The sequence below is a fragment of the Somniosus microcephalus genome, chromosome 1, assembly GCF_052327205.1.
Source record: "Somniosus microcephalus isolate GS21.2 chromosome 1, FLI_Smic_1.0, whole genome shotgun sequence".
Taxonomy (NCBI): Eukaryota; Metazoa; Chordata; class Chondrichthyes; order Squaliformes; family Somniosidae; genus Somniosus; species Somniosus microcephalus.
In genome coordinates this window covers 381525838-381540765 of record NC_140987.1, presented here as the reverse complement: position 1 = coordinate 381540765, position 14928 = coordinate 381525838, and the positions used below count along the sequence as shown (strand labels likewise).

General features: G+C 44.0%; 1 protein-coding gene across 6 annotated transcripts in view; it reads left to right on the top strand.

Annotated features, from left to right (window-relative positions):
- Positions 1 to 14421, top strand: part of phka1a (phosphorylase kinase, alpha 1a (muscle)) — a 199625-nt gene extending 185204 nt beyond the window's left edge. For all 6 annotated transcript variants that reach the window (XM_085996211.1, XM_085996205.1, XM_085996221.1 and 3 more), the window contains 4 exons: positions 1488 to 1658; positions 1762 to 1815; positions 11634 to 11834; positions 12204 to 14421. In XM_085996211.1, the coding sequence (XP_085852337.1) occupies positions 1488 to 1658; positions 1762 to 1815; positions 11634 to 11834; positions 12204 to 12377 (600 nt within the window). In that variant the 3' untranslated portion in view covers positions 12378 to 14421. The remainder of the gene's footprint in view (positions 1 to 1487; positions 1659 to 1761; positions 1816 to 11633; positions 11835 to 12203) is intronic.
- The last annotated feature ends 507 nt before the right edge of the window (positions 14422 to 14928 follow it).

The following is a 14928-nucleotide window of genomic DNA, read 5'->3' as shown; positions in this document are numbered from 1 at the left end:
GGGGTCACCATTGACCAGAAACTTAACTGGACCAGCCACATAAATACTGTAGCAACAAGAGCAGGTCAGAGGCTGGGTATTCTGTGGCAAGTGTTTCACCTCCTGACTCCCCAAAGCCTTTCCACCACCACCTACAAGCCTTTCCACCACCTACAAGGCACAAGTCAGGAGTGTGATGGAATACTCTCCACTTGCTTGGATGAGTGCAGCTCCAACAACAGTCAAGAAGCTCGACACCATCTAAGACAATGCAGCCCATTGATTGGCACCTCATCCACCACCTTAAACATTCACTCCTTCCACCACCGGCGTATCATGGCTACAGTGTGTACCATCTACAAGATGCATTGCAGCAACTTGCCAAGGCTTCTTCGGCAGCACCTCCCAAACTGCGACCTCTACCACCTAGAAGGACAAGGGCAGCAGGCGCATGGAGTGGAACTTGGGAGGTGGTGGTGTTCCCAAGTCACACACCATCCTGACTTGGAAGTATATCACTGTTCCTTCATCGTCGCTGGGTCAAAATCCTGGAACTCCCTAACAGCACTGTGGGAGTACTTTCACCACACAGACTGCAGCGGTTCAAGAAGGCGGCTCACCACCACCTTCTCAAGGGCAACTAGGGATGGGCAATAAATGCTGGCCTTGCCATCAACACCCACATCCCATGAACGAATTTTTAAAAAAGCCATGACTGTTTAAATTTGGCCAACACCTCGGATATTGTTTTATAACAGAATTGGACATCCCAGCTAGGGCTGTTCTCTTAAATTGGTGTTACTTTGGTACGGCTCCTATGGTGTGAGAGAGATGCCTGAATGACAAAGGTGGAATTACATACCTTGTACAGTCTTCATCATTCTACAAATGATAGAATTCTTCACACACCTCACTCCCTCCCAACCATACATCAAGCCGTAGTTGGGGTCATTATGGCTGTCTTATGGCTAGGGAGTTTTGAAGGGAGTTATTTGTATGATTGTTCTTTTTGATCTGCACTGAGCTATTTGTGGGCCTTTTTACAGGGTGGGAGAAGAGGATCATGGGAAGACAAAAGACTGGTTTTGGGGAATCAATTGAAACAGGATAATTTGCTATAATTCACAAAGAATGTTATCATTGACAAATAACGAAGACCCTACAAGGAGTGGGATGGGGAGCATTTTGGCAATTATTTCATTTTTTTTTAAATGCATTAAATATTCTTGTGACTTATTAATAGATTACAGTAACTGAACAGTTCTGGTTGGGTTTACAATGCATGATAAAACCTGCCATTCTCACGAATAAACTTAATTGCTGCAAGTAGTTAGTTACATCACAATTTAGTTTGATTTGCCTGCTTATGATTAGTGTGAGCAATCTAGTGTATGTATGATGCTGGAAATGGAGACCTTGAGCAGATTTAAATTGCTTTGCTGTGCCTTAAAATACATTGGAACATTCATTCTAAACATATTAATAAATCTACTTGTATATTACACCAGGCAAGTAACCGATTCTCTCATATATCTGAGACTTTCACCAATATTCCATTGAAAGACAGTGATTCCGTAGATGCACGCCATGGACAATGGTTGCGGCGAAGGCGCATCGATGGTGCGCTCAACAGAGTCCCTGTTGGTTTTTATCAGCGAGTCTGGAAAATTTTACAAAAGGTCGGTGCACTAAACTGTGTCTCAGTTGAATCGTTCTTTTTAAATAAGTGTATCCTTTATGAAGAGTATCTTTTTTATAAACAATCTGGTTTATGCTTTGCAGTGTCAAGGGTTGTCTGTTGAAGGTTACGTTCTCCAGTCATCTACAACTGAAGAGGTAAAACACTATCTACCTTTGTTTTGGTCTTCTATAGTTTTAGCTTGCCTCACAACAATCTGTCTTAATCCCAAACTTGAAAAAGTGCCGCCTTACTGAACTACATTTGTAACATCACATCAGCCATCCATGTCTAACTGAACATGACAATTTAGTATAAAAACAGAAAATGCTGGAAATACTCAGCAGGTCAGGCAGCACCCGTGGAGAGAGAAACAGAGTTAACATTGCAGGTCGATGACCTTTCACCAGAACTGGAAAAAGTTAGAGATTTAACAGGTTTTAAACAAGTACAGAGGCAGTGAAGCAGAGCCTCCTATTACACTGCTCCTCGCTTAATTGAAGGTAGGAGAAGTGCTGTCGGAAGACCCTAGGAGGGTAAGGCCTCCTGTTGAGAGCCCCGATAGCCGCCGCCCTCCCTCTGTGCACATGTTTCCAACTTTCCCGCTGCCTCCACTCCCTCCACTGCAGATCCTGGAAGGTGAGGTCAACTGCCAGTATAGCTCCCATGACTTTTAGCAAGTATTGCAGGTTGAAGCTTTTCAGAAATAATTATGGAGTTTTGTACTTGCCAGAATACGCCCTAATACCAAAGAACCTTGAAATGACTAAAGAAAACTCTTGCAGTAGCAGGAAGTAGCACACAGCCACTCAAACTTCAAAAACCTCACTGACGTCACGATCTCCATGATGGTGAGGTCCCTGGCGATTGAGTTCGGCGGCTGCGCTACCGGCAAAACCGATATGGTATGCAGCGCTGGAACCGGCATCAGGTGTCGTTGGGGCTTTCAACGGCGTTTTACTGCCATCTCGTGGCACGAACGTGTGGCGCAAACCACAAATTTCTCCCCGTTTAATTTCTTTGGGCCTGCCAGAATTCTCAGTTTCCTCCCACTCTGCCCTCTTACGCATACCCCCACTCCCCTCGCCCCATGATTGGCAGCTGTGCCTTCAACTGTCTTGGGCCTAAGCTCTGGTATTGCCTTCCTAAACCTCTTCGCCTCTCTACCTCTTTTTCCTACTTTAAGGCCCTCCTTAAAATTTACCTCTTTAACTAAACTTTTAGTCACCCTTCCTAATACCTCCTCCTTTAACTCAATGTCAATTTTTTGTCTGATTATGATCTGTGAAGCATCTTGGGTTATTTTCTACATTAAAGACACTATATAAATGCAAGTTGTTATTGTTGTAGTAATAAACCTACAAAAAACGACTTAAATAACTAACAGTTGCAGTGCTGTAAAATTATCTCTCAAACTAAATATTCTAAATAAAACATTTGCACTATTCTCCTTCTTCCCATTTGTTCTCTGTTAAATTTTTATTCTAACTTGTACCTAACTCCAATCTAATGTAACCAAATCTGTCTATTCTATTCCTTTTTTAACCATGGGGGTAGGGGGATAGGATTAAGAATCAATTTAAAGCACTTTCCAAGTCCCACCTTCCATTTGGGCTTTTCAGAATCAAAGTAGAGATCATTTACTACAGGGCAACTTATCATGCCCACAGTGCTAGCACTCTCATCTCATCTGTCAAGTTAACTTGCCAACAGTTTAGTAATGGTTACATTTTTTGTTTGTTCACAGATATGGTAATGTTTCATGAATCCCACTGCTCTTGCTTTCCTGTGTTTGGGTCAGCTACAGCTGACTTAATTGCTGTGTGTCATTGTATCATGCTGCCTGTGAAAATAAATTAAATTGAGGCAGATTTTCAGCCTACTCCATTGAAAATGGTTGCCCAAATGAGGTAGCTTGAGTGCCAACTTAATTTGAAACCTTTTAAAATACATTTTTGTTGTAAAACTAGATAGTTATGGGTAGAATTATTGATTGAACCACCAAAATTGCCCACAAATTAATTTTGTTCCAATTTATCCCCTTTTTATTTACCAATTTTCTCCCATCCTACAGTACCTTCACCAGTAGTCTTTATTTTTGAATTTTAACTGAGCGTTGGCAGAAGATTTCAACTGTGTGTGTGTGTGTTGGGTTGGGAAAGGGGACATCACAACTGAATGCGATACTGTTCTTAGCTGACATTCACACACACAGGTTAAGAAATCATGAATAGGAGCCCTGTCTAATTTATTGTGCTTTTTCCCCCCAATTCAATCTGATTGATCATCTAACTTGCCATAGATCGGGCATTGAGCCTGGAACCTTCATGGGTCAGTATGGCTCAAGTAATCACTTGATAAACTTGCTGAATTGTTAGGGGAACTTTATTCCAGCAGTGCTGCATTAGGTTTAAAGTATAAAACTGCACAACAGCAACTTAAACATGTAACTATGCCACTTTTTATTTTATTTATTCCTCATTTTCCTAGTCTCCCCGTAACACAGGAATAGCCCAGTGAGAATAGCCCAGCAAGAATTTAGGGAGCTAGGTGAAGGATTAAAGAGCAGGACCTCAAGGGTTGTAATCTCTGGATTACTCCCGGTGCCACGTGCTAGTAAGTATAGAAATAGGAAGATAGAACAGATGAATGCGTGGCTAAAGGGATGGTGCAGGGGGGAGGGCTTTAGTTTCCTGGATCACTGGGTCTGCTTCTGGGAAAGGTGGGACTTGTACAAGTCGGACGGTTTACACCTGAACCAGAAGGGAACCAATATCCTTGCGGGGAGGTTTGCTAGCACTGCTGGGGGGGGTTTAAACTAACTTGGCAGGGGGATGGGGTACAGAGTGGAGCTATAGTAGGGGGTGATTTACAGCCAAATACAGAGGGAAAAACAAGTCAGCTGGGAAGGCAAAGCAAATATGTGAAGGCAAAAGAGAATATGGCAGGGCTGGAAGGCATTTATTTTAATGCAAGGAGTCTTGCAAATAAGGTGGATGAACTGAAGTTGTTGTTGAACACATGGGAGTACGATATTGTTGCTATCACGGAGACATGGTTGAGGGAGGGTCAGGACTGGCAGCTCAATATTCCGGGGTATAGAATCTTCAGGCGAGACAGAGGGGGGTGTAAAAGGGGAGGGGGTGTTGCAATATTAATTAAGGAGTCAATTACTGCTGTAAGGAGGGATGATATATTAGCGGGTTCCTCTAATGAGGCCATATGGGTAGAACTTAAAAACAAAAAGGGGGCAAGCACTTTGCTGGGAGTGTACTATAGGCCCCCAAACAGTCAGGGGGAGATAGAGGAACAGATATGTAGGCAAATCTCAGAAAAGTGCGAAAATAATAGGGTAATAATAGTGGGGGATTTCAACTTCCCCAATATAAATTGGGATAGTCAGAGTGTGAAAGGCTTAGAGGGTGCAGAATTCTTAAAGTGCATCCAGGAGAGCTTTTTGAGCCAACATGTAGAAAGTCCTACAAGAGAGGGGGCGGTACTGGACCTAATTCTGGGGAATGTAGCCGGGCAAGTGGTGGAAGTGTCAGTAGGAGAGCATTTTGGCGACAGTGACCACAATTCGGTGAGATTTAAGGTGGTCATGGAAAAAGACAAAGACGGCCCGGAAATAAGGGTTCTAAATTGGGGGAAGGCCGATTTTAATATGATAAGGCAGGATCTGGCCAAATTGGACTGGGAGCAGCTACTTATAGGAAAATCCGCATCAAAACAGTGGGAGACTTTCAGAAGGGAAATAGAGAGAGTACAACGCCGACATGTTCCTGTAAAGGTCAAGGGTGGGACCAACAAGCAAAGGGAACCTTGGATGACAAGGGATATACAAAAATGCATTAGAAATAAAAGGGGGGCTTTTGGCAGTTACAAAAGACTAAAGACGGAAGAAGCCCTAGAGGAGTATAAAAAATGCAGGGGCATACTTAAAAAAAGAAATTAGGAGGGCGAGGAGGGGCCATGAAATAACACTGGCGAGCAAAATAAAGGAAAATCCTAAGATGTTTTATAAGTATATTAAGGGCAAGAGGATAACCAGGGAAAGGGTAGGGCCCATTAGGGACCAAAGTGGCAATCTGTGTGTAGAGCCAGATGATGTAGGCGGGGTTTTAAATGAATTTTTTGCATCTGTGTTCACTATGGAGAAAGACGATGCAGACATAGAAATCGGGCAAGGGGGCTGTGACATACTTGAACATATTAGCATCGAGAGGGAGGAGGTGCTAGCGGTTTTAGCAGGCCAAAAAGTGGATAAATCCCCAGGCCCAGACGAGATGTATCCCAGGCTGCTGTGGGAGGCAAAGGAGGAGATTGCAGGGGCTCTGACACAAATTTTCAGAACCTCTCTGGCCACAGGGGATGTACCAGAGGACTGGAGAACAGCTAACGTAGTACCATTATTCAAGAAGGGTAGCAGGGATAAACCAGGGAATTACAGGCCAGTGAGCCTAACATCTGTGGTAGGGAAATTATTGGAAAAAATTCTGAGGGACAAAATTAGTCTCCACTTGGAGAGGTAAGGATTAATCGGGGATAGTCAGCATGGCTTTGTCAAGGGTAAATCATGTCTGACAAATCTGATTGAATTTTTCGAGGGGGTGTCTAGGGGGGTGGATGAGGGAAATGCTGTGGATGTGGTTTACATGGACTTCAGTAAAGCTTTTGACAAAGTCCCGCATAGGAGACTGGTCAAGAAGGTAAGAGCCCATGGGATCCAGGGTGCCTTGGCGCGTTGGATCCTAAACTGGCTGAGTGGCAGGAGGCAGAGGGTGATGGTCGAAGGTTGCTTTTGTGACTGGAAGCCTGTGTCCAGTGGGGTACCTCAGGGATCGGTGCTGGGTCCCTTGTTGTTTGTGATCTACATAAATGATTTGGATGAGAATGTAAAAGGTATGATCAGTAAGTTCGCAGATGACACGAAAATTGGTGGGGTGGTAAATTGTGAGGAGGAAAGCCTCAGGCTACAGGACGATATAAACGGGTTGGTCAGATGGGCGGAAAAGTGGCAAATGGAATTTAACCCTGAAAAGTGCGAGGTGATGCATTTTGGACGGACAAATAAGGCAAGGGAATACACAATGAGTGGTAGGACCCTAGGAAGTACAGAGGGTCAGAGGGACCTTGGTGTACATGTACATAGATCCCTGAAGGCAGCGGAACAGGTAGATAAGGTGGTTAAAAAGGCATATGGGATACTTGCCTTCATTAGCCGAGGCATAGAATATAAGAGCAAGGAGGTGATGATGGAGCTGTACAAAACGCTGGTGAGGCCACAGCTGGAGTACTGTGTGCAGTTCTGGTCGCCTCACTATAGGAAGGATGTGATTGCTTTGGAGAGGGTGCAGAGAAGATTCACCAGGATGTTACCTGGGATGGAGCGCCTCAGCTATGAAGAGAGGCTGGACAGGCTGGGGTTGTTTTCCTTGGAGCAAAGAAGGCTGAGGGGGGACCTGATTGAGGTGTACAAAATGATGAGGGGCATAGATAGGGTAGACAAAGAGGAACTTTTCCCCTTAGTAGGGGGGTCAATAACAAGGGGGCATAGATTCAGGGTAAGGGGCAGGAGATTTAGAGGGGATTTGAGGAGGAACTTTTTCACCCAGAGGGTGGTTGGAATGTGGAACTCAATGCCTGAAAGGGTGGTAGAGGCAGGAACCCTCACAACATTCAAGAAGCATTTGGATGAGCACTTGAAATGCCATTGCATACAAGGCTATGGACCAAATGCTGGAAAATGGGATTAGACTGGACAGGGATGGATGGGCGGCGCAGACACGATGGGCCGAGGGGCCTCTTTCTGTGCTGTAAAACTCTATGACTCTATGACCCAACTTGAGAAATCATGAAAAACTTTTTAAAGTATTTTCAATGTAAATCATGCTAGGTTATGCGAGTTGCCAGCTGAAGCACAATACTTGGAAGGAAATAGAAATTCATGTTGCAGCCTTAATAGCACGTGTCTCTATGGAACAGCAGTTTAATAATACTAATATACGTGCTTCATTAATCATGACTCTTTGGAGACTGTTGAACAAGAGGCTGAACAATAAAGTTTTGGATCAGGGAAATCCCATTAAACTAATTCCCTTTACAGTCCATGTACATTTTGGTCTATTAAGAAAGCAGAACAACCCTTTCAATCTCCTGAGGGAAGCAGTCAATCACAGGATAAAGCTTTACAACATTTTTCCATGACCCACATAGGTGATTAAATGAAACTCTAGGGTGTTAATCCAATCTTAATAAACTGCACTATTCAACTGTGACAATTTGCATTTAACTGTGACTCTCCAGAGCATACTAATAATTTGACATTGATTGGCACAAAGGGGGAAAAATTCAGTTGGTTGCACCACCCGTTAGCGCCTTAAGAGGGCGCTAAGTGGGGTGCAAACCTACTAGTGCCCGGGCGCGGCACTGCCCACGCCTCCCGCCAAATTCAGTGGGAGGTTAGTGGTGGCGCTAACTGGTAGCGCTGCGCCACTGGTGATGATGTCATTGGTGTGCGCAGCGCCCCGCTCACGCCCCGGCCGTGATCTTCGGGAGCGCCCCCTGATTTACCGCCGGACGATATGTCCGACGGTCAGGGTGGCGTACCTGCGGCCGGGGAGGCGCAATTTAAAGGCGAGGTGCGGGGGCGGCCATTTTTGTTGCTGGCCACCTGCCTGCGCTCCCGTCCCCGACCTCCTGAACTCCACCCCGCGGAGTGCCGGCTGCGCCCCAAGAGCCCGGCACTTCTCTTGGGTGCTGGGCTCTTTTGCCTGCACTCCCAATCCCCGGGGGCCCAGTTGGGCCCCAGGTCGTGCTGCACAAGGCCCCTCCCCTTTAAGAAGGGGAGGAAGGCCTGCAATATCGCGGCGCGACGTGCCGCAGACATAGCGCCACGATATTCACTCGCAGTGCCCCAAGAGGGATGCAGGGCGCTTCCAGTAGCGCCTCGCTTCCTTCTTGGGGCGCAACCACTCAATTTTCGGCGCAGGGGCGATAATCTTTCCGGGGCGCGGCGAAGTACTCAATTTTTAGCCCAAAGAGTCTACAACTACTTGGTGGCAGTCAAGATTCTTGCATATATTCTTAGCCTCTTGGACCCATCTCACCTTTGGTTCTTTTGCCGATCACCTTAAATCTGTGTCCTCTGGTTCGTGACCCTTCCGCCAATGGGAACAGTTTCTCTCTGTCTACTCTGTCTAGACCCCTCATGATTTTGAACACCTATCAAATCTCCTCTCAATCTTCTCTGCTCTAAGGAAAACAACCCCAGCTTCTCCAGTCTATCCACTTAACTGAAGTCCCTCATCCTCGGAATCATTCTCGTAAATCTTTTCTGCAACTTCTCTAAGGCCTTCACATCTTTCCTAAAGTGCGGTGCCCAGAATTGGACTCAATACTCCAGTTGAAGCCGAACCAGTGTTTTATAAAGGGTCATCATAACTTCCTTGCTTTTTGTACTGTATGCCTCTAGTTATGAAGCCCAGGATCCCGTATGCTTTTTTAACCACTTTCTCAACTTGTCCTGCCACCTTCAATGATTTGTGTACATATACCCCCAGGTCTCTCTGTTCATGCACCCCCTTTAAGATTGTACCCTTTAGTTTATATTGCCTCTCCTCGTTCTTCCTACCAAAATGTATCACTTCGCACTTTTCTGCATTAAATTTCATCTGCCACGTGTCCGCCCATTTCACCAGCCTGTCTGTGTCTTCTTGAAGTCTATCACTATCCTCCTCACTGTTCACTATACTTCCAAGTTTTGTGTCATCCGTCCGTCATGCCTGTGCCATCTCTTTGAAAGAGCTGCCCAGTTTCGTCCTACACCCCAGCTTTCTCTCCATAACCCTGCAAATTAGCCATCTTCGAGTCTTCTTCAAGTACATATCCAATTGCCTTTGAAGTTTCCTATTGAATCTGCGTTCCAGAACTTAACAATCCTCTGCATGAAACAAATTCTCCTCATTTCCACTCTAGTTCTTTTGTCAATTATTTTAAGTCTATGACCTCTGGTTCCTGAGGAACCACTTGCTAGAGAAAACAGTTTCTCCCTACTCAAAAGCCCTCATAATTTTGAATATCTCTTAGGTCTCCCCTTAACCTTCTCTGCTTTAAGGAGAACAATTCCAGCTTCTCCAATCTCTTCACATAACTAAAGTCACTCATCCCTGGTAAATCTCATCTGTACCCTCTCCAAGGCCTTGACATTCTTCCTGAAGTGTGGTGCTCAGAATTGTACACAATACTCCAGATGAGGCCTAACCAGTGATTTGTAAAGGTTTAGCATGACTTCCTTGTTTCTGTAGTCAGTGCCCCTATTTACAAAGCCAAGTATCCCGTAGGCTTTCTTAACCGCCTTATCAACTTGCCCTACTAGCTTCAAAGATTTGTGAATCTGCAGCCCCCAGTTCCCCCTCCTCTTGCCCTCAAAATAGCACCATTTAGATTAGACTGCCTCTCCATGTTCCTCCCAAAGTGCATCACTTCACACTTTTCCGCATTAAATTGCATCTGCCATGTGTCTGCAAACTTCAAAATTGTACTCCATATATTCAAGTCCAGGTCATTTACATATAACAAGAAAATCAATAGTCCTAATACCCATCCCTGGGGGACCCCACTGCATAGTTCTCTGCGTTAAATTCCATCTGCCATGTGTGTGCCCATTTCACCAGTCCTCCTGAAGTCTGTTACGATCCTCTTCATTGTTTACTACATTTCCGAGTTTTGTGTCGTCTGCAAATTTTGAAATTATGCCCTATGTACCCAAGTCCAGATCATTTATATATATATATATATATATATATCAAAAATACTACCTAGCCTTGGGGGACACCACTGTATACTTCACTCCACTCTGGAAAAACAACTGTACACCACTACTCTCTGCTTTCTGACCCGTAGCCAATTTTGTATCCATGCAGCCACTGCCCCTTTAATCCTACAGGCTACAATTTTACTAACAAGTTTGTAATGTGGTACTTTATCAAACGTCTTTTGAAAATCCATATACACATCAACCGCACTACCCTCATCAACCCTTTCTGTTACTTCATGAAAGAACTCAATCAAATTAGTCAAACACAACTTGCATTTAACAAATCCATGCTGGCTTTCATTTATTATCCATATTTTTCCAGTGTCGAATAGTTTTGAACCGAGTGTAACTTTTGCAATCCTCCAGTCCTCTGGTACTACTCCCATATCTAAGGAGTTTGGAAGATTGTGGCAGACCCTCTGCAATTTTCACTCTTACTTCCCTCAGCAACCTAGGATGTATCCCATCTGGACCAGGTGACTCTTCTACTGTACTGTGCTGCCAACCTTTTAAGTACCTTGACATGAATCAGTCATTCATGAAAGAAAGACTTATGAAATAATACTGAGCGGCCTGCGGGTGGCGCTGTCCAGGGAGAATATAAATACTCGGGCACGGGCCCAGCTTGCGCAGGACATTCTTAACAGGAACTAGTGAAGGACACAACTAGACCTCCATGTTGTAAAACAGTTGATTAAAGCTTTGTTTAATGCTTAGACCAAGTGCCTAGTAGTTTTCTTACGTCATACCTCTTATCTATTTTTATCCTATCCAATTTTCTACTACCTCCTTTACTGTGACTTTGGCAGTATCCTCTTCTCTAGTGAACACAGATGCAAAGTACCCATTTAGTACCTCAGCCATGCCCTCTGCCTCCACAAGAAGATCTCTTTCTTGGTCTCTAATTGGCCCACCATTCCTTTGACTACCCTTTTACTATTTATATGTTGATAAAAGACTTTGGGTTCCCTTTTATGTTACCCGCTAATCTATTTTCATACACTCTTTTTGCCCCTCTTATTTCCTCTTTCAGTTCCTCTCTGTACTTTCTGTATTCAGCCTGGTTCTCTACTGTATTATGAAGCTGACATTTCTTCTGTAGATATTGAAATGAACATCTTGATTTACTTGACCTGCATTTTCTTTTTTTCTTTCTAGATGACTCCTGGTGAAATAAAATTTGCTGTCCAGGTAGAGACTTTCCTAAATTGTGTGCCACAGCCAGAGTACCGGCAACTTCTTGTGGAGACAATCCTTGTCATCACCATGCTGGTGGATATAGATGTACAAAGTATTGGTGGAATAATTCACATTGAACGCATTGCACACATGGCAAATAACTTATTTATTGAGGAGCAGGTAAAATTGGATTTTTCATACTTACCAGAGTTTCATTTTTTTTCTTTCCTGTTCCTATCCCTTTTCTCCTGGTCAAAAGTTTGGAGGGAGAAGGTAATCTCCAAAAGCTAGTTTGTATCCATTATTGGAATCGCCTTGGGGAGCCTGTTCGCAGCTCACTTGTTTCTTCTCTATCAACCCTCCAAATGCTACAGTATCTTTGGAAACTTGTCAAACAGAGAATTGTGGTGAATAGTGCAATAAGTTGGAGAACCTGTGCTTTCTGTTATTCCGCCCATCTCCGGATTCATATTGCACCTTCACTTTTACTGCTGTTATTATCTTTTATAAAGATGTAGCACTAATTGCATTTCTCACTTCTTTCATTAGACAGCCCTGGGTGCTGACGATATCATGCTGGAGAGGGATTCTGCCACTGGGATTTGCAAGTTGCTATATGACAGTGCCCCAAGCGGTCGCTTTGGTACCATGACCTATCTCTTGAAGGCTGTAGCCATACATGTGGATGAATTCTTACCAGACAGCGGGTGCTCTATGCAGTAAACTGATCATCAGATTTGCCATTTGCAAGAGCCACAATATGCAGCATTGAAATTCGCAGTTACCATACACTAGTAATCCAGAAACTCTGAAGTTCATGTTGTCATTTATAGTTGCCAAGAAGAAATGACTGAAATCTTTAAATCAATTAAATCTTCCACTTAAACAGAAAGGAAGCATGACCTAGTGTATTTTTCTGTATGCTCCTGTTAAGCATGGACCGTTTTGTTCCAGTAGAAATTGGAGAAGATCTGGGATATTTTTATATAAATCTTTTTAGTGCATCAGCAAATGCAGCAAAATTGCATCATTAAATAAGGCAAAACTTTATGCATGGCTACAAGCCTGCTATTTATTGCAGACTGTTGGGCTTGAAAGTCACCTATTTGCAGTTAATGGGTGAACTATCTAGCCCTGTATAAACTCCTTAAAACAACACCACTACTAAAAGTACTGTGGTACTTGATGAGAAAACTATGTATTTTCCATGCAAACAATCTTAACATAACAGTAAAATAACAGATTCAATGGTGCACTCTAGCACCATCTTAATGTCTCCTGTGTTGCATGACATCTAGCACTCACATTAAGATTACACAATTCTCATAGGTTTGATGAAGCTAAGCCTTAGGAACAGATAAATAAAAAATATAAAGAATTTTTTCTCCTCATCCCGAAACAAAACTGCAGAGATCCAGGATCTTAGGTTTTTATTACCTTTTTTATATATATATATATACTTATTAAAAATAAATTTACACTTTGACACTTGACAGTAACGATCAGGGTAATGTTACTGCCTTATCTTGAGTAATAATCTATAAGAAACATAGGGGGAAAAATTCGGTTGCTTTGCACCACCCGTTAGCGCCCACGGGGGCTCAAAGCAACTAGCGCCCGGGTGCGGTGCCGCCAACGCCTCCCGCGAAATTCAGTGGGAGGTTAACGGTGGCGGTAACCGTTGGCGCCCTGCGGCACTGCCAATGACGTCATCACCGTGCGCAGCGCCCTGGCCGTGATATCGGTAGCGCCCCCTGATGTCTACCGGACACTATGTCTGACGGGGTCGGGGCGGCGTAATTAAAGCCGAGGTGCCGGGTGGCCATTTTTGTTGCTGGCCACCTGCCTCCGTTGCCATCCCCGGCCTCCTATTCAGCCCCCCCGGCGGAGTGCCAGCTGTGCTCCGTGAGCCCGGCACTTTTCTTGAGTGCCGCGCTCTTTTGTCGGCACTCCGATCCCTAGTGGCTTAGCTGGGCCCCAGGTCGTGCTGTGCAAGGCCCCTCCCATTTAAGAAGGGGAGGAAGGTCTGCAGTACCGCAGCGCGACGTGCCACAGCGCCACATGTAGTGCCGCAATATTCCCTCACAGCACCCCAAGAGGGAGACAGGGCGCTTCCAGTAGTGCCCTGCTTCCCTCTTGGGGCACTACCAATGAATTTCGGCTGCAGGGGTTCTAATTTTTTCAGGGTGCTAAAAGTAGTGCCCCGGTGAAGTTAGCACCCCAAAGGGAGCGCAACTCAATTTTCCTCCTTAGTTTTAGAAGTTAAGTACATTTTTTAAATCACAAAGGAGAGAAATCTTTGTCCATTTTGGCGATATGCTGCTTTTTTGGCAACCTGCTTAAAAATTTGCTTGTTGTTGACCTGTTTAACATATTAATGTGCCTTTATCATTTGAACAGAAGGGTAGTCAAGCCTGATGAACTTTAGAATGATTTGCAATTGCAATCATTATGCTGCTCATTTAACAGGAATGTCATATATGTAATGTAACAAATGTAGAGACTGGTGCTTTAAGGTTTAAGTGAACATTGAGGGAAGGGGTAGAAAGGAGCTGGACAACAGAGTGTGGGCTTACTGTTTTAGATGATGCTTATGAAGATGTCATAATCAAAAGACACCAGTATTGCCTTGAAAACTGCATCAGATCCTAGTAAGAAGGGATCAGTTATTCTTCACTTCGTTCAACACTTTAATACTCTTCCCACCTTCACCAAAAAACCTAGACTGTTTGGTTCATAAAAACTTTTATTAAAACTATGAACTCAATATGAATTTGTTTGTGTCATGCTATATGTTCTATTTTATCTAAACAATTATTTGTGTGTATGCACGCACAAAAAGGATTTCTGTTGTTTTTCAATCGTGGGTTGCCTCCCAAATCCATGCCCAACTTTCCCACAACTCCTTGTTTGAATATTTGCCAATCATTTTTCTGGCACTGCCACAGCACTGATAGGGCGCTAATCAAAGTCACAAGTGACATTCTCTGTGACTGTGACCATGGTGCACTATCCTTCCTCATCCTTTTTGACCTAGCTGTTATGTTCATTAATAAATAGACATTCTTATTATGAACACAGCTAGCTTTTGCTAGACCTTTTATTGAGCACATGTGGACTAGGTACAGTATCTGTAGAGGCTTCCATCTTGACTGCTGCCTTGTGGGTAGCCTAGTGCCTCATGGGTAATGTAGTCTTAATATATATACAGCTGGGTAGTGTAGTCTTATACATATAGCTATATACAGCTCTACGGCTCCACCTAGTGTCCACT